This window comes from Osmia lignaria, chromosome 13 (assembly GCF_051020975.1).
Source record: "Osmia lignaria lignaria isolate PbOS001 chromosome 13, iyOsmLign1, whole genome shotgun sequence".
Classification (NCBI taxonomy): domain Eukaryota; kingdom Metazoa; phylum Arthropoda; class Insecta; order Hymenoptera; family Megachilidae; genus Osmia; species Osmia lignaria.
The window spans coordinates 5,740,145-5,759,418 of NC_135044.1; the positions used below are offsets into that span (position 1 = coordinate 5,740,145).

At 35.7% G+C, this 19,274-nt stretch overlaps 3 protein-coding genes and 1 non-coding gene across 21 annotated transcripts in view; 2 read left to right on the forward strand and 2 right to left on the reverse strand.

The window, feature by feature from the left end:
* LOC117602128 (uncharacterized) overlaps positions 1-19,274 on the reverse strand; it is a 69,584-nt gene that overhangs the window by 3,319 nt on the left and 46,991 nt on the right. For 2 of the 3 annotated variants that reach the window (XM_034319723.2, XM_034319722.2), the window contains exons 1-2: positions 3,223-3,300; positions 318-477 (exon numbers count right to left, since the gene is read on the reverse strand). In XM_034319723.2, the coding sequence (XP_034175614.1) occupies positions 318-477; positions 3,223-3,280 (218 nt within the window). In that variant the 5' untranslated portion in view covers positions 3,281-3,300. Of the gene's footprint in view, positions 1-317; positions 478-3,222; positions 3,301-19,274 lie in introns of those variants that run through there. The other variant, XM_076691684.1, reaches the window with a different exon arrangement.
* Positions 3,292-11,699, reverse strand: sturkopf (lipid droplet associated hydrolase sturkopf). 5 transcript variants are annotated; one of them, XM_076691682.1, is made up of 5 exons: positions 5,332-5,489; positions 4,778-5,097; positions 4,512-4,703; positions 4,008-4,439; positions 3,292-3,744 (listed from the first exon to the last, which is right to left on the reverse strand). In XM_076691682.1, the coding sequence occupies exons 2-4, from the start codon at positions 5,084-5,086 to the stop codon at positions 4,017-4,019; spliced, it is 924 nt and encodes a 307-aa protein (XP_076547797.1). In that variant the 5' UTR covers positions 5,087-5,097; positions 5,332-5,489; the 3' UTR covers positions 3,292-3,744; positions 4,008-4,016. The 5 variants fall into 5 exon arrangements, with proteins under 5 accessions (XP_076547797.1, XP_034175610.1, XP_034175609.1 ...); XM_034319719.2 differs by lacking the exon at positions 5,332-5,489 and adding an exon at positions 11,570-11,699 and having other exon boundaries at positions 3,292-4,439; XM_034319718.2 differs by lacking the exon at positions 5,332-5,489 and adding an exon at positions 5,536-5,675 and having other exon boundaries at positions 3,292-4,439.
* On the forward strand, positions 5,684-5,756 carry TRNAF-GAA (transfer RNA phenylalanine (anticodon GAA)). The gene has a single exon. It is a non-coding gene; the product is annotated as a tRNA-Phe (tRNA).
* wge (BAH domain and coiled-coil containing protein winged eye) overlaps positions 9,646-19,274 on the forward strand; it is a 66,618-nt gene continuing 56,989 nt past the window's right edge. For all 12 annotated transcript variants that reach the window (XM_034319696.2, XM_076691676.1, XM_076691674.1 and 9 more), the window contains exon 1: positions 9,646-10,833. The gene's annotated coding sequence lies outside the window, so the exon portion shown is untranslated. The remainder of the gene's footprint in view (positions 10,834-19,274) is intronic.

Consider the following 19,274-nt stretch of genomic DNA (forward strand, 5'->3'; position numbering starts at 1 on the left):
TTTCTTCAAATTTTCATCTAGATTCAACATTCAAAAATGTACTGTTTAATATTTGTTCTATAATAGTTATATGATATGAAAGTACAAAGTTATAACTTAAGGGAAGTATCGATAATATAATCTATCAGTAGAATCAGGTAGCGTTGTCTGAGCTCATTATCTGCGTTGTCTGAGCTGTTATACTCATATTACACTAATACCTAATGCTATTTTAAATGCTATTTAATTTTATATTAAATAAATTTCAATTATCGAACCAAGGGGTACCACGAATATCCGCGGTGAAATTATTATAAATAAATATTGTAATGTACTACCATGTTGTTTTCGCCATGAATTCCGCCGCGTCGCAACAATACATTCGGTTATTCTCAATATCCACGCAGCAATAGGATTTGTCTGAGGAGTCCAATATTCCTGGACAAGAATCTAGTATTTCCGACAGAACATTTTTGTGTCCGTACGAGCATTGCATTCCTAAAAACATAATGAACATCAATCTTATTAACAGAAATGTACAGCACAAGAGGCCCCTGTGGCTCGGGGGGTTTAGAATACGGCCACGGTATCCCCTGCCTGTCGTAAGAGGCGACTAAAAGGGGTCACACAGTCACATACATATACACGTGCACGCACACACACGCGCACACATACACACACACCGATTAAGATAAGTGGACACTAAAAGTATGGATTGAGTATAGGATTTAAAAGTATGGACAAGTATACAGAAGTAAAAGTATCGAGAGGAAAAGAGGGAGAAATTTAAACAATGCGCGGGGTTTAGGGTTGGCGGTGCTGCCAGCCCATCCTCGATGCGCGTGGACGATAGCGTTCATTGGGCAATATGGAGACAGATAAGTCCCCAAAAGCGCCGGCCCTTAGGGGCGAAATTAATGAGTGAATGAGTACAGCGCAAGATAGTACAGGCATCGTCCGAACGTTTACACGACAGGGGTTAAATAATGAAACAAAACGTATCCGAATAAAATGACCTTGAAATTCAAAAAAAGAACAGTCTCCGAAGAGTTGATCTTCACCGTGATATTTGTATCCTTGAATCAGATATTGACACGGGCCGTTGGGAGGATGTAAATCACCAGTGAATGGTCCACGACGAGACGTTTTATAAAATGTTGTCAAGGTTTGCAGACCCACCGGTGGGTCAAGGCGAACCGTGAATATGCGTGAACTCGATGAAGGTGTTTTGTTAAAGGTGACGTTGGTTTCTATTTTTTCGAATGGATAGAGGTGTCCAGGTATAGAGCGGACCATTTAATCTGTTTTTTTTTTTTTTTTTTTTTTTTTAAATTAAACGAGATAAGGAGGCAAACTATTTGGTACGTAATGTAAGAAGAGTCAAAGATGCGGTTTTAAATAAAACTCAGCCCGAATAATTTCAAACGTATATTTGAGTAGTGATCGACTAATAGGGCAGCCCAAACAGGACTTTCCTGGCTCGGAAAAGTCCTCTTGTTCCGAAGAACCCAAAATCCTTCCGTGCCACTTGGGGCTCCGTCCTGTAAAATCGGCCAACATCGGCCGTGCAATTAGGCGTTGGGTCGTTTAGCCTTCGGTCGCCGTCACCGGATTTCCTAACAGTAACTGAAAAATTTAGGGATTTTCCGTGGTCGTTAAGTTCCCTGGGTGCAAAGTTCAACGCAGGTGTCGATCTAAAGTCCCTTTCAATTTCGGCAGGAGTAAAATCCTGAGTCTATGAGGATCGATGCGCGTAGGAGAAACCGATGTTTATACGGGACTTCTAGGCTACCGGCGAAACAGGCCGAGTTGCTATTGTGCTCGAGTAAGGGATAATTCTTTTAGGATAAACACCTCGGATCATTGTCGAACGCCGGCAGGTATGTCGAAGCGCGAACGTACACACATTCATTCTTCAGCCTTCCTGGAATCAGCACGCGATCGAAAAGCCGAACAGCATTTATTTTTATACAAAGTAAATATAACTGCCCAGTTTTAACTTGGAATAAGGAAAAATTCCAATTGCATCAAACTTGAATCAACTCGAATTACGTCTTTAAGACTTAAGGCTTAAACAATTACTTTCTGGTCTTTATATGGTGATGGATTTAAATATAATTTCTAGATAATATTGTTAAAAAATTTCTTTGCATCGACTACGCCAGTTCGTGCTTAATTGTATAGACATAACAGTGGTTCTAGATAATCAGTTTCCGCTTCTAGATTTGAACGACGTTGAACTTACAACGTCGCCATTGTCAGATAAATCAAACGGAAGTTTCATCTTACATTGTAGATAAAACAAATTTGAATGAAGAAACTGTTAGCTAGCTACTTCGTAGAAGTGAACGAAATCTTGTGTATGCAGAAATACGTTTTGATAATGAAGTTTTTGTATATTTTAATTAATTCCATTGAAGCATTGTTACTTATATATTGAAAAGTAACCACCAGTTATTTAAAATATTACTTTGTAAATTTGTATTTTTATCCCTTTACAATCAGTGAATCTACGTGTGATTTCGACTTAAACGTGTATCGGCATAAATGATAAATTCAGATATGCGTTCGGCGAAAACAGTCATCGTTAAGCTAACTCTGTCGACAGAGGCAGCAATTATAAAGTCTGCAATAGATATATGTATGTAAAATAATATTCAGATTAATTTTTGATTTATTATAAAATCAAATCAACAATTAATAAAAAATAAGTTTTCATTGATAAACTTATATTTTAATATAGGATCCCCTTTTTTTTGTATTAATAAAATTCATTTCATATTTATATAATTCACTTAATGCAATAGAAATTTAACGATTATCTATTAGCTTAAAAAAATAATTCCAAGTATCGATGACACTTGGTGTTTATGATCTCTATGAAAGGTAAGCACCAGGGAGTTAAGTAAACATAATCTAAACTTGTTTATACACACAGTAAATGTGTGAAAATCGGCAACTTATATGACGTAACGAACCAATGAACGATTAAAAACAGCCGGAAATACCGGAAATTATTGTAGATTATCTGCATTTATCAGCTATTGTTAGCAAATATGATGCAAAGGCAGAACTTAGTCCTTATTTAGATGAATATAATAACAATATATTAATTAGAGTTAAATAGAAATTATTTTATTGCCCATAATTACTTATTTCATTTGGGAAATCAATCTATGTAGCAAATCATGATTATTATTATAATAAAATACGAGATTTATTGAGTAACGATTAGATACTTACCGTAGGATAACCCCATGTTCAGGCACAGAAGTGCGAGCAAGGTGGTAGCACGCAACATTTTAAAAGATTCTCAAAAATATTAAGTATTAAAGTATTAAACACAGCTTCTAACACTTAATAAATATGAATATAATTAATACAAAAATTCAATGTTCAAACACGTCGAACAGAGCCTGAAAGCTGCAGGTTGAAGACTGAAATATTGTCAAGTATTAGTATGACTCAAAAGATGTCATCCACATCGTTTACGTTAGTCGATCAGTAACGAAAAAAGCCGAAGATTTGGCGGTTAATTTAATTCAACCGTTATTTTAGTAACTTGCATTAGTATTCGAAAGTTGTACTTGTACTTTGTGGTTATTCATTTGATTTGTGTATAATTCAGGTACAGTAAAGAACAACTGTTAGTTTATTCTCAACAAGGTTAAACATTTTACTATTTATTTAATACAATATTAAAAGCCATAAAAAAATAAACAAATATTTGTATTGCTTGTAACTTGTACATTATCAGCTATATTTCTAAAACAAATTAAAAAACATTGTGGTTCATTAGTATTTAGTATGATACTCTAAAATATTCCTATAACAGTTAGTTTAAACAGCTACCATAACCTATTAAGTTCATAAACTTAGTATTGTAGATAACCTTTTTTATTCACGCAGATCATGTATAGATCTTGAAGCAATGTTAATTATTAGTATATCAATATAAGCACTAATAAATTGCAGAATACTAATAAAAAAATTATATTAAAGAACATCTAAAATTCAAGATTAGTTACCATTTAGGATTATGATATATTCTCATTGATTGCATCTCCAACAATGTGACCCATTTCTTTATCATATTGTAAAACAAAACTGTGGTGATAACCACGTTTACATAGGATCGCATCGACAGAAGGATGCGTAAATTTCAAATGATTGAAATATTTAACTGGAGCCCAGCCATCACAATTACCATAATAGAACCATAATTTATCACCATACTTGGAAATTATATCATCGTCTCGATCTTTCACAACTTCCATTTCTTCTTCTGCCATTTTAATTACTTTTTTCAAACTATGAGGGTTTAACAATTGAAGTGTTGCTTTATTATACTTTCCGGGAATGCTGTATGCCATCACACTAATTATAAAAAGTTGTAAAAACTGTGGGAGGCAGAACAAAATCCAACAAAGGAAAATTAATAAACTTTGAATTTTTGTAATCTGAAAGAAGAGAACATTGATATAATTGACATCTTATGGTACTATATATGGTTCAATGTTAATAGAACTTACAAATTTAGTAAAGAATTGTCCATTTCGACTTTTAGCCATGTGTTCTATAGCTGGAAACAATAGATAACATTTAGCTACTTTTTTAGCAATGAGATCATCTTTTAACATATTCAAAATCATCCAACAGCCTATTGAATGACCAACAAGATGCAATCTTGCGTCTTCTGGTACATACTTTCTAATAAATTCTTTCTGTAATGAAATTATAGCAAATAATAGGGTCTTGTTTCTTGAAAGAAGACTAACATTTAATAAGTACAAGCAACCTTATGCTGTAACTGTGCCATTAAACTATAATGTTCATTCCAGGTTGAATCATTTGGCATTGTAACACTTAAGTTGCTTGGTGGTTGTACATGTCCTGCGTGTCCAATTACCCAAACTGGCACTTCAGTTGGAAGTCTTAACTTTAAAGTTCTTGCAAATCCTTCATAAAATTCTGGAATGCCAGGATTCCCTGGAATAACAACTACCACATCTTTTTTTCCATTTTCTGCAACACCTTCTTCTACCCAACGACCTTCTGCAATAACTTGGGTAGGCACACTACTCCATCTTAGCATGGCACGCTGCATATTGTATTTTACTGTAATCAATTTGAACAGCATATTGGAATTACAATCACAATTATAGACCAGAACTAATGATATGGATTCCTAACCATTAAATACGGTTAAAATATTGTAAAGTACTATAAATTTTAATATAAAATTTCTTATTGCTACTTTTTAATATTACAAATTTATCATTTAAATGTATCACATGTATGATAAATGTTTAATAATTTTATGAATAATAATTATTTCAACAGCGTACGAACCTGCTTGAAGTACGAATTATAATTGCTGCTTTAATTAAGAAAAATGAATGAATTAATGCTATTAATTAAGTAATAAATCTAATAAATATAGAGAAACATTTACTATATTACTGTTGCATCCAATGCTGCTTTGAACGTGTATTACATTCAAAGTACTTTAACGGTAATGCATTTCATATGACAGATAAACCTTATGACACTTACATATATATAGACTTTATTATAAACATAAGAAGTTTTATATTATCAACATAGATAATATAATCATAATACAATATAGATTATATTTTGAATGATTTTGTAAAAATTTGAAATTGTGGAACTACCATTATGGCAGACCTTACCGACACATGCCGAAATAGCTCAGCTGGGAGAGCGTTAGACTGAAGATCTAAAGGTCCCTGGTTCGATCCCGGGTTTCGGCAGGATTTTAATTTTTATTTTTATTAGCATATGTATTAAATACGGTCCATACTTAATTTTGTTCTATAAATCATTTAAAGCAATATTTATTATAGTATCTCTAATAAGCAAACAATTACTACATCTAAAATTTGGCACGATTGATTAAAATATTAATCATATACATGTATTTTATGATTTATATTCTGTGCCTTTTAATAACAAACATGTTTACTTTATATCAATAGGAAAAATGAATTATACCAATTTTTCATATAATAATTGACCGTAATTCTAAGTCGAGTCAATAATTATATTGTATTGAAAGAAAAAAGTTTAATGACATTTCAGTTATTAATAAAGTAAATTAACGTTTACAAATTTAACAATAATATATACAAATGTTTTGCAAGTATTTATCTTTTCAACAAATATGCAAGTATATGCAAATACAACAATTTAAATCTTAAGAATCGCATAAAACATTATTGAGTGTTTCAGTAGATAACCACCACGGAGTTTTGAAGTTTATACTTAAAGAATTAATTCATTTTTCCTCAAATTGAGGAATTCCACAAAGAGTTTGAAATCCCTTTTCATCGCTTATTTGTATTATTTTCAATTTGCGCTTAATCACAATTGATTGACTATTTCTTTTATGACGCAGTCAGCGTAAAGTATCATCAAGTAGGGACCGGAATTGGACGCTTAAACGCAGTAACAACCATTATTTTGCTATAAAAATTCGTTTTAAATTTTGATAGGCGGCCGAAGTTGGTGGGCCGCCATTTTGGTAGCTCCTCTGGCACAATATTTCCCACGGTACAGGCAAGTGATCGAGAGAAAGAGAGAGGCGTTGAGTTGTACCACTGATTCTGGCTCATGGAAAGATGGCGGAAGGTAATTTGGATACGCGTCATATTGCCTCTTGTTTAGGGCGCATGCGCAAACCAAGTGTGTGTGGCTGCGATGGTGTCGGTAGGCGGAGCCATATCCAGAAGCAGCTTGTACCGGGTGGTACCGCATCACTGTCAGCAAAAACCACATAAAACGGTACCACTCGCTCCTTTGCTATATCAGGCAGCAAGAGGAGGTTTGAGTGGTTCGTGGGGCAGGGCGCAAGTTCAAGGTAGTCACTGAGCCACAAGGGAAACGCCATATTGACGATGACGCGTACGCATCGTCAGGTGTGATCAAATGACTGTTTTTCCGTATCTTTTCGAATTCGATCGCTGCAGAAACATTTTTGTTTTATTCGATCACTGTTTATTACGCTCTTGCAGTGTGAGCAATTCCCCCTTTTTTATAGAAATGATCAGTATTCATGACTATACAACTGATCCTCGTGCGATAACGATACGGTAGGGTACTCGATAATTTTGGGCATTTGAGGCTTTGAGAGCGGGCACTTCCAAGAAACAGGGCATCGTTGAGTATCAATGGCTGTGTGCATTCTTCACAGTCCATTTTTTTAGGTAGGACAGCTATTAATCTATTGGCTATTTGTTTGTTTCAGATGACAGCTATATATTCATTGACTGTCTGGGCGAGGGAGTCGACTGCACGAGCGTATATGAGTGATGCGTGTGACCAAAAGGCGTTTTTAACAGGTAATTAACGAGTACCTACCGTAGTATTCACGCATTGAAGTATATTTTGAAAATCCGTCTTCCGAAGTTTAAGTGGAAGACAATTAATGCTCCATCTTCATAAGCACATTATTACATTTTCACTATCATAACACCACTGTTAGCAATTAGAATATCATATCCAATCTTCAGTTCATGGCTCCCCATATAGGGTTTTACTAACGGTCCAGTTTGGTCCCAAACTGATTGCCAAGTCACCAAGTTATTAGCGCAATAATGGTGTCTACAGTAATGAGTAGCATAATAGTGGGACTTTTCTGGAATGATAATTTTGGTCCAGTTGTGGCCATGGGCCATGAATACTCAATCTATCCTTCCAATACTGAACCATTACTGGCTTAATTATTACGCCAATATTAAGCCAATAATGGCGTTTTACGATGTCGGGCTTCGCCGAATTATTCTTTTAGCCATGTTCACATTTTTATCATACTATTACGATTCGGAAAAGGAAATAAATACACAAGTATTTAATCATGTTTTTACAATTGTAATGTTACAAATATGGACATGAATACATATAAAGGCTTCTCGTTCAAGTCTATATTTTTTGCCGTTGTTTCCGATCGTCTTCTCTATCAACACCTTGGGACATCCAATCTTAATTGATTTATTACATAACACTGATATTGTGAGTACATAATATTGCTGATGGCACGCACTTATATGCTAAGTATAGGTCAGTATAGAGGTTAGGTTGACATTCATACAGGGTTACCTTCACTTTTAGAGCCGACATATGCAATTGGTAATGTACCAATTGAAATTATCTAATGAAATTTTTTTCTAATCAAACATCTCCTGTAGATACCTTACCATCTTTGAGGTATCTATAACAGGCCATTTGAATATCTCGGCAGTTATTAATGATAGAAAAGAATTGCATTAGGGCATAGGTGGACATTGTAGGGAACATAGGAAGGTACTGTGCGTTTCTGACAAAGTGCTTGTGGCCATTCTAAGGTAAGGGGGGAAATTTTATCGCTCCGCCCGGATCGATCGATTTCCAGTAGATGTGCGTTGGTTTATTAGTAAATGTGATCATTTCGACAAATGACAAAATAGCGTGAATCATGTTGCTGCAGTTGTATTAGAGAAAGGTGGGTTCTACAGTAAGCAATACAGCCAATAGAACCCGCATTTCTTTTGCGCGACTTTGTCAGCGGTGCACAGTATGTGGGACATCCTGTATACGAGCTGTGTTCGCTTGGACATTTGAAAAGGGATAAAGCATTCGCTCAAATCCCCGCTTTGGAGGCTTCAGAGGTGTGCCGTTCTAAGAAACGGGGAGTTATCGAGCGTTAGTGGCGTGCGTGCCTTTTTCATAGTCTTCACGTGACATAGGTGTATATTCATTAGGTGTTGAGTACTTCGCCCGGAAAATAAAATAACACTTACGCGATTGTAAAAATTTTCAACATTTTTTATTTACTGTAAGTTTTATATTACATTTGCAAGCAGTAGATAACTAAAAAAGTTAGGTTCTTCCTCGATGTAAGTCCTCAAATATGTTTATCACAAAGGTTTCATTCACTCCATCAATCAAACGTTATCTAGATGTTGAGATATCACACGTTGCATGCAAAAAGTTAAATAAAGATTGTCTGATAACAAATTTATATTAATAGCAAATCTGTAAACATCAACAAAATTTATTGATGATGTTTATTCCTAATAAAATATTAACGCTTGAGAAGATAAACCGAAAATATCTTTTCTTGTATATTTATCATTAGTTTATGTAACGTGTTGGATATCTAATTGAGCGATAAAGCAGTGGTTTCAATTTCCCGCGCGAATGGCGGTATAAAGATCGATTGATCGATACGATATAACTAACCTCATTTCTTCTCGAGTATTTTCGTACTCTTATGGTGTCACAAATAATAAGACGTATATCGTATATAATTTATCAAAAAGTGTCTTTATTAAAAAATTACAAAATTTATAATCAGTATTTGATAAAACAAACAAATATAATAACGTCGTAGAGAGTTAAACGTCAAAATCACGAGTACCTACCTGATACTTACCGTCAAACTGTTAAGTTTAATCCCTCTCTTCCCCGCAAAGTACGTTACACTTTGAGAAAACGCGGGAAAAGATTCAAGTTTCACGATAGGTTCCGTGGGAGTAACGACGGTAGGTGTTATTCACGGGGTAGGATGTGTTCGTGGGCGTGGCTTCCGCGAGATTCTCAACCCCGGTTGGGCGTTTCCTCGGTTAACCGGTAATGCCGGTAGTGGGGGTGACTTCATCGAACCCCGTCAGCCGCAGTCACAATTCAACCGTTCGATGGTGAGCATGCTATAATGTGACGCGTTACGGGTGGATCTCTTTTTACCGGAAGTAAAGATTATTCACTCGTCTATTGAATCTCAACGTACACACAGTATTTCGAAACAAGTTGTTTCTTGTTTGACTCGTATAAAAACATTGTTCAGTGATAACTTTACCCAGTGAGCGATTGATACGAATCGAAGACGCTCGGATACAAACTCCTGCTGAATACGAGTGGATTAAACGTTCGTAAAAGTGATCCAGTGTTTCCGTGTGAAAAGTAAATCGTTTTATTTATGTTCACAAAGTTCTCCGGTTATTCGATCGGTTACAAACGTTTCGTTTGTTGCATCGTACCTTTAAGCCGGCCGGCACCCGCATTAAAGGGAATATAGCGGAAGCGTTCAAGTCACGTACACCATTTTGACTCTATCCCCGGCGTGATTTTCTTTTCATATTTAATTCCTCGATCGATTTTCTGAGTTAAATTGTCAAATACTGACTCGACGATCATTCTTGTTTCCGTGAAACTTCTAAAAACTCCATAACGTCGAGATGAACGCTTATTTGCTACGATACCGTCAGAAATACTCCGAAAAACTGTAGAAATTATTATCCACTGGATATTTCAAGATACTCGTTGAAAATGTAGCTTATTACGACCCGTACTTCGAGTACCTTCCTTCAGAAGAAGGCCGTTATGGTAAACGGAATTCATCGTCCATCGATTTCGTTCTGTACTCCGTTTCACTGAACGAGAATCGGTCGAAGCTCCGCTTTTCGCTTTAAAGAAAAGAACATTTTTTTCTTATTGTTTGGTTGTAACGGTTCAGTGCCCTCGGGAAGCCATGAGCGATATACCGCGTTTTGGAGTGAATATTATTCAACGTTTCGCGAACTCTGTTCAACAGTTTTAAAGTGATCTCTCTATTGTGTGTATTTCTCAGTGAAATTTAACGTTTCACGGTGGATAAGTGAAGAAACAAGTGGATTATTGTGGCATGGAGTAACTATCCGACGGCTAGTTGTCGTTTCTTCGCCCCCATCAAAGGATTATGATTCTGTGAACGGATATTTATCAGCCGCTTGGAGAATTTCCTCCAGGATGATCGAAACTTATCTTCACGTCGGATTCGCATAGTCGCCACAGTGGAGTTCTGCTTAATCGCAGGTAACTATTGTCATGCCTTAAGACCGCGTACATGCAAAACGGGTCCGTGAATCGAGCTTGTCCATTCGTGCTTACCTCGTTTTTCTGAACGCAAAAACATACATATTTACGTTTGCAATTCGTGGTGTCGAGAAGGTTCGGCATCGCAGAACGCGGTTCTACGCGTCTCGGGTAATTGGAATTATCGCAATTTTTCGAAAAGCATTCTTTCATATTCCTCGCATTCTTTTAATTATAATATTTCTTTGCTATTTACTAAAGCCTTATCGCACTTTCGCGCCTTCTCGTAATATATTACCATTCCGTAGAGTTTTAACTATTTTTAGTTCAATCACCTTATCAACGGATTATGCAACACGAAGTTGCCGTTTCTTTTTAAATCATTGACGGTTGAACTGTTTACAATTGAGATTGTTATTTCGCTTCCAACAATAGGCGTATATAACACTATCAGAATTGTTTGTGTACTGGACGTAATAAGCTATTTGTAACAAACAGTCAAACGGTATTCTTGATCGTCGAACCAACGCGGTTGCCTTCAGAAATTGTACAAAAGGCATTGTCTTAATTTGGAACAGTTACTTTTGCTATATTTTGTTACGGTATTCATCGCGGTAGCACTCCGATTAATTTAACTTAACATTGGTTAATTACGCATGTTTTTTTATGGAAGGTTATAAAATAAGAAGTCTTGATTATCAAACTATGTTTATGTATAAAAATATTTACTTCATACCTTATCAAGTGTATCGTTCGTCCGATACGTTTGTTTTGAGGTTAATAGTGGTTTTATCGTATCAGAATTTGAACGCCTTCGAAAAGCAGCAGAATCATTTGGTATGCGTGCCATGCGTTTTACCGATAAACAGAAGAGTGTCATACAACTTGATCGTACATTGTCACGTGTACCCCCGGACAAAAAAGACCGCACAATGTAGGGGTGATACAACAAAAGTACTTTTCCAATGAAAAAAAAATCAACTTATTCACCCTTTACACTTCAAATGACGATCTAACTGTTCCTGGAAGGGTTCTATTGTTTTATACTTTCACACAGTTGGTATTAATTATAGAATGCACAATGTTATATCACATATAGTAGTCTGTAGTAAATGTATTGCATAAATAGCATCAGAGGGATAGAAAAAACTAAAGTTTAGAGGAAAATTCTTTAATTTGAAAATTATTTTAAGTTTAAGACAGTTTTCATGTATACGTATGAGAATTAAAACAGTTTGTTAAAAATGGGCAGAATTGAAAATTCAAACAAATGATAATTACAATGAAAGAAGGATGAAACGCTCCACAAAATATTAACCCTTTGCATTCTTTACATTTCTTTGTATTCGCTCAATAAAAACTCTGCTGCGTTTCATTATTTTCCTGTTAGAAATAATATATGTTAAAGCATTCATGAGAAATAAACTATATTCGTTTTTGTTTACTACATATATATGTTTACTATGATAAGAAAATGTCAAGCTAACTTGACATAGAAGTTCAAAGGTTTAAATATTAATTTATGTTTATAAATGAGGAAAACTTTGATTTTTTCTTAGTAAAACTGAACTTCTATAAATGTGACAGAACACTTGTATTTTTAAAGTGTTTGATTTGATATTTAGAAACAGTTATATGCGATACATTATTCTTTTCTCTTGTACTTTTGTTTATTATTGATCAACATAGTAATAGACACACCCCATGCATTAATTGCATATATTATCACGATTTATTCAGAATTTTGTGATAATTCTGCCCATACTTATAAACAAACGAACATAACATCTTTCTTGCTAATCTTCGTTAAGTACTCATCTGAAAACGTGTACATAACCTAACTTTAACTACCTTAGACACAGACCCCTTAAATATTATAGTCGAATCTTAATGATGAATTTTCAATCAGGCCCAAGTTGAAAGGCGCTTTTTTCTGTTTCTTTTCTTTTGCAATATTAACATTTATAACAAATTTATTGCGATAATCAATAGCCGATCTTATCTCATGGGGGGCTCCATGTGCAAAAAATGAAAGCGTTATTTCGATCTTCTAAATTATTTCTAATAAGATAGAAACTTGAATAGAATCGGTATGTGTAATTTTTGTGGAGCACAGTTGTTGTTTTCTGTAACGATAGAATTTCGTAACAGGCATAGAAATATAAAAGATTACACTCGATCGTATAGACGTAATATCTAACAAACACGTTTATTTTCTACCGTATCTCATGAAATCGCTCGTTTCTTATATACGAATAACGTTTCGTATATCGATCATGGATTTCTTTCACATTTTTCACCACATTTAGTGGATTCCCTGCGCTCTCCTGTTGTAACATTTCTGTCGGTATGATTTCATGATTGCTCGTATTACCGACAACGACAAATTTTTATCGAAAAACGGCGCTTTTTATTCGGATATTAAAATATGTCCTCCGTCGATAAGAACTACGTTAGCAGTTTAGTTTTTCCAACATCAAATTCCGGAAATTCGTTTTTGTTTTTATTTCACTCTTTTTTGCAAGCTGAGATTATTTAAAACGAAATGATCTATTCTGGGTAAAATATTTGTTTTGGTAAATTACGTAAGTTTCAATTAATTTCAAGAAAAAATCCAAAGACTTATGTTAAATTTTGAATTAAATAAAATGTGGTGGCGCCCTATTCGCATCGTACCCTATGTACAGTCAGTTTAATTTCCGGTCATAAAGCACAGAGTTGTATACTTTAAGCGTGGGATTAAGATTAAAATAACAGTATAAATGTATTCCGTACAACGGAATAAACGAAGTTCTCGTTTCGCAGAAGATAGAACCGCACACCTCGCAGGTCAGTTTTCACAAACTTTCTCTTACACGGTTTAGTCTCGGCTGACCCTTTTCCTAAATGCATTCTATTGCCCATCTTTTATGAGCACGTACAGAGGCAAACCATAGTTTCTACAAACTAGAATTAACGTACAGTTCGAACGTTCTGAACCAAGCAGTGCAAGCTTGAAATTACTGGTTCAGAATTATATCTTCAATTGTTAACAAATTTTTACAATCAATTAAATTTACTCAGGATTTTATATGCATCTTTATTTCGATTTGTTTTCACGTTGCAATTTTTATGAAAAAAAAAAAAAAAAAAAAAAAAAAAAAAAAAAATTAAAATTATTCACAAGCCATATACAATAATTATGCCACATGCTAGTAAGAAATAAATTTATGGAAATAAGTTATTTGGTTTTTCAACGATCGAGTACTTATCAGGTGTCCAAATAATGAAATTAAAAAAATTGATTAAAAGTTGAGTTGATCAGGGTAGTTACTGAGTAAATCAAATTTAACCTATACAAAACCGTGAAAATGCATAAAACATGTCGAAGTGAATAATAAACAATTCTCGCGTAGCAATTTAAAGCCTTTTCTCTGTTTTCTCTGATCTAATAAACAATACATAACAGAGAGTATTCGGTTCTTTTATTCGACGGGAACTGGCGTCGCTCGGAAGCGACGCGACGGTGCCAAACGTACGGTCGAAATATTTAGCGTTATGGGCAAACGAATCTCGTTTATACTATAGATTACGAATTCCGGTACTTATTCCAATCGATTTAGGCAGTTTTTCAAGCGTTAAACGATCGTTGCTTCCTAAAGTTATCGTTGAATAGACGACGTTTAAAGTTACCATCATTCAAACCGGAAACCATACGATCTATCCAAGTATACAAGTATAAAAAATACGTATATTTTACAGTAACGTGGTAAAAATTGGGTAATATTTTCCGATCAATCCTGTTCTCCATGGAAGATCATCTTACTGATTAATCCGTTACTCGTTAACTTTAATCGCTTTCATTTTAGTGTCGCCCTAGTAGTTGTAGGTTAAGCAAGCGTTAAGTGATAATTTTGGGTGGAGGATCGGTAGGTTAATGTAACGCGGGGGAATATTTAACGAATTTTCGTTTGGTGCAGCTGGGAGTTGGAAGTGAGGTTAGGTTAGATGAAGCTAGGCGAGGCGTGGTAAGGTGAGGCGAGACGAAGCGAGCCAACATCGAACGTGTGTTCTAAAGGTTATAAAAACCGGTCCTTGGTTTTGCCAGACGAAACATCGTGGCGAGCAAAGGCGGGTAGAAGCGAGCAGAGGCAATGTTCCGGCTGCTTCGCCAAAGGAACGCTCGGAAATGACGAGGTTTAGCAAAGTCGCCTGCGAATCACACGTGTTTACCCATATTTACCATTTTCTCCGTGGCGACAGCTTCGATAGGGAGGTGCAAGATTTTTCCAAAGATTCTCCTTAAGTTCTTCCAAGACCAAAAGCAAGTGGTAGGCAATTCCTCCCCTTTACCCCCTTCCTTAACCAAGAGAAGCCCTCGTTGCACCGAGGTGTACAATCTACGGTAGAATATTAGCGATATCCATCGATAACCCATCACTGTTGTGTACCAAGGGGGTGGGGGAGCTGTAGTGACTTGGTACTTGGTACTAGAGGTGCGGTTGATATTTTATTGATACATAACGATAAATTGCTAATATAGTTAAGATATACTTAAGGCTAATGGAAATGGACCGAGGTAGAATGTAACACATAATTTTATCATTGAAATTTATTTTTATTCGAGCTTCAAGGAAGTATTCGTTCAAACGTGTACAACATCGAACTTCATATTTAAAAACTCGATAAGATAATAGCGGATTACATACATTTTCAAATAATTATATAAACACGCGTTAAAGCACGGTTAATTAAAAATTTAGAAGGCCACCGCAATCCGAACAAGGATTAATAATCCACGGTCGCTATATTTATAATTGAAAATCGCTAAATTAAATAATGATTGCGAAAGAGAGTTTAATAAACGCAAGATACACTATTATCAGTAGCATAAACCAGTATGTTCATCGTGATTCTGACAAAATAGTCGGGGTCAGAGTTGAGTTGGCTCCGCTGGAAGATTGTTAACCTTTCTGATACGGCGATGTAACGTTACGCGGAAATCACAGACATTTTTGTGTAATGACTGGTCTCTGATAAAATTAGTATTGATCTTCGTACAAATAGAGGAAAAGAGCATGAATGAAAAATCAAAATATTTTTTTTAATATTTATCGGTCTGTCGTTTTTCTTCATTTTGCATAAGATACCGCTTGGTGTTACAATAGGAACGGTATTACGACTAAATACTGTATGTCGAGCGATTATAACGATACGGTAACACGAATATGTTGGTAAAAAATGCCTGTCGACGAAAGTCGACGCTGGTACACCGAGAAGGTTAACGCCTGCCTGTGCACGTTGTTGAAGCTTTGTGAAATACGAGAATAAGGGGCGTCCGAGGTGGAGACCGACCGATTACTCCGTCGATTAATGACGAATGGTTAACGAACCATGAAAATCATTCGACGCGTGTACGGGCAACTTGCCTGGAAAAGATGAGGCTTCGCTTTTCGTCGATACATATTTTTCTCGTGCTTTTAACATACTTTTTTTCTGACTAGCTCATTCGTAGATTAAGATCTTTAGCGAAGTGACGATGAAAAAATATTCTTTTGAATTTTGATTATATTCCAATAATCCACCCCTTTGCTGCTTACATTTGAGTAAATGGGTAAAGGTTGAAGGGGGTTGGCTTTCCAAAAAGAAAGACTGGAACTCCTATACTATCAGAAATAAAAGAATTTAGGCTGAAATGCATCATTTAATGCAATAGATTCTTGATAGTTTTAGAGAAAAGCTAGAGGATTCACCTTAGTCGAAGGTTTCAGTTTCATGACATAAAAGTGCAGCAAAATAGCATTTATGGCATATCAATTTAAAGCTTAAGATTTGACGAAAATGACTACATCAATTTTTCATTAATATTTTTCATACAAAATGGCTGGGTCTTCATTGGAACACGTAATGGATTAACAAGTTTACGATTTATCATTAGTGTTGCCAATTAGCGTTTCAACAAATGATTAGCTTATGTACATCAAGAATATTGACGAAACTCTTATATGGTCATTTTCATGAAATTTCAAGCTTTAATTCGACATGTCACAAGTGTTATTCTGCAATACTTTTATGTCATCAAATTGTGTCAGACTTTCTGCATTTCGAAATTTCTATGATACAATCTAATAATCACCTAAATTTGTCTCTTTCATTTTTCATGTTTCAAAAAAAAAAAAAAGAAAAAAGGAAAAGATAAATAGATGGAATTTTGAAACGTTTAAATGCTATTTCAGAGGAACGAAATTTTATACGAAACTCATTCCTCTTTATTACGAATGATATTTTTGAATCAGACTAAAAACGCGGAAGTGCACGAAGTGTGCACATGCAGATAATTTTTCGAGCCTCTCTGTTCGATAATTAAAATGGAAGGCAACGTTGTACGCAATATCACGTTGAAACAATGGAAAGTGTGCGTTACAAAAGAAATAGTATGCGTGAGTTATATCCTTTCGGCTATCTAAACGTTGTACATGCTCTGGAAACTTGGCTCATTTTTTAATTTCAAATAAGCTAATTTGTATTAGACCGTTATGAAACTTCTGTCTGCTGATAACCATAGAATATAAAATTTAATTTTTGAGAAAATCTACCGTAATGAATAACACGTGTCCCATGAACTATGGAAGAACGCTTGATAATTCCTCGCCTCTAGCTGCCGAAAAGGCGGGAAATTATCGAATGTCCACTGTACACAGGCTGGTCAGGTTTTACTGTATTATCCGTATCGTGCAGTTTCGCAGTGACGTAAATAAATGAATAAATCATGCTCGGAAAGAACGGCCGAGGAGGAAGAGCCGCGATGTTGATTGGACAAAATTTCGCAATACGGCGCTAAGATTGACGGGGAACCGGTTCCCCTTTGGTGCGAAGGAAAGATGAGGATCCTTTATGTCCTTTTCATCCTCTTTCTATCTTTGGCGTGCGCGCACGCGCAACCTCTCATTGGTCTGTTTTCGTACGCTTGGCTCCGATCGTTTGTTTTCTCTCTTTTCGTCGTCTTTCCTTTGGCTTTTACCAGTCACGTCCTCCAACAGGTACCAGCACGTAAAATGTACTCACGACATTAGTCCTACGCGAAACATGATTCGTGCTAGCCAGCGAGGTTCTACTGTATTCTATGCACACGTGTACGCTTCATTCCGTTTTCGCAGGATACATAATTTTTCTTGTGAAAATCGAATAATAGAAGATTACTTCCTCGTCCGATAAGGAAATCGTACCAAGTGTTCTTAGATTTTAATGAGCATTTTCATATCGGTATATAATACGAGTTTCCTTGTGTATGATTTTGGGCATACAGGTGCATCTCAACCGAAATAAGATGAAATGATTAATTAAATCATTAAGAGTTAGCATAATTGATGCCGCGACGCTTAGGTACGCGTGTTGCACCTGGGCGTCGCAACATCAATCGCTGCCAAATGACGTATAACGATGAAATTTCGTGTATTTTTACAGAGATAAGTGTAAAAGTAACAGAATATAAAATTGCAAAGTCGTTTTAACCACGGTTGTACCGGAGACCGTGACGTAAGTCCCGTTTCCTGTTTGGCCGGTATGACCCGACCCTGCTACGACCGTCGACCTGAGGTCTTTTTCTTCCATCGATATCGTCTCCTGGCATATACCGTAGCTATAATTAAATTTACCCTATTTAACTACCTTTACATGGATAACTATTGATCCTCGAGTGACCTGAATGTGCGAACATTTTGGAGAATGCATAAAAGAGAAATAATCAACAGGCAATTCTGATCGAATGCTTTTCTAACGTTTATTACTGATAAATTAGAGTCGGATTGTTATTGGACGTTGTTAAACCTTATTTATTATTATGGTAATATAGTTTCATTGACATAGAATGATGACAAGTGTTATTCATTTTACGACTTCTGCAATTTTATCTTCCTTTTTGTACTCAATAGAAAGTTATTAATTGAATTATATTTAAGTGCTTCGTAATATAACGACTATTTTTCAAATTGTAATTAGCAGGTAATAAAATAGATAAAAAAACACTAAAGAATAATGGAGTACAGTCACGTGTAACGTAGGCTTCCCTAAGTTAGAAAGAAGTGTAGGGAAAGAAGTATTCCCCTACCTGCCTTGTTTCTCTTGTTTCTCCCGACTTTCCTGACTCTTCTTGGATTTTTCTGGGATCTCCCCGCGTTCTTTCAAGATCGAAGGCAAGTGGTGGAAAGCTCCTCCCTTAACCAGGGGAGCCTATGTTGCACCCAGGTGTACATACACGACAACAGTTGTCCTAAGTCTTAAAATAAAGAAAAAAGACTGTGCACATTTGGGGTGCACAACGACTGCTGAGAACACATGTTTCTATGGCCTGAATAGACAAGTAAAAATGCTCGTGTATCAATGCTCGAATCGAAGAAAATTAACGTTTAACCCTTTGACCGCGTACAGCGCCTAAAGGCGTCTAACTAGAAGTGCTCGTTTAG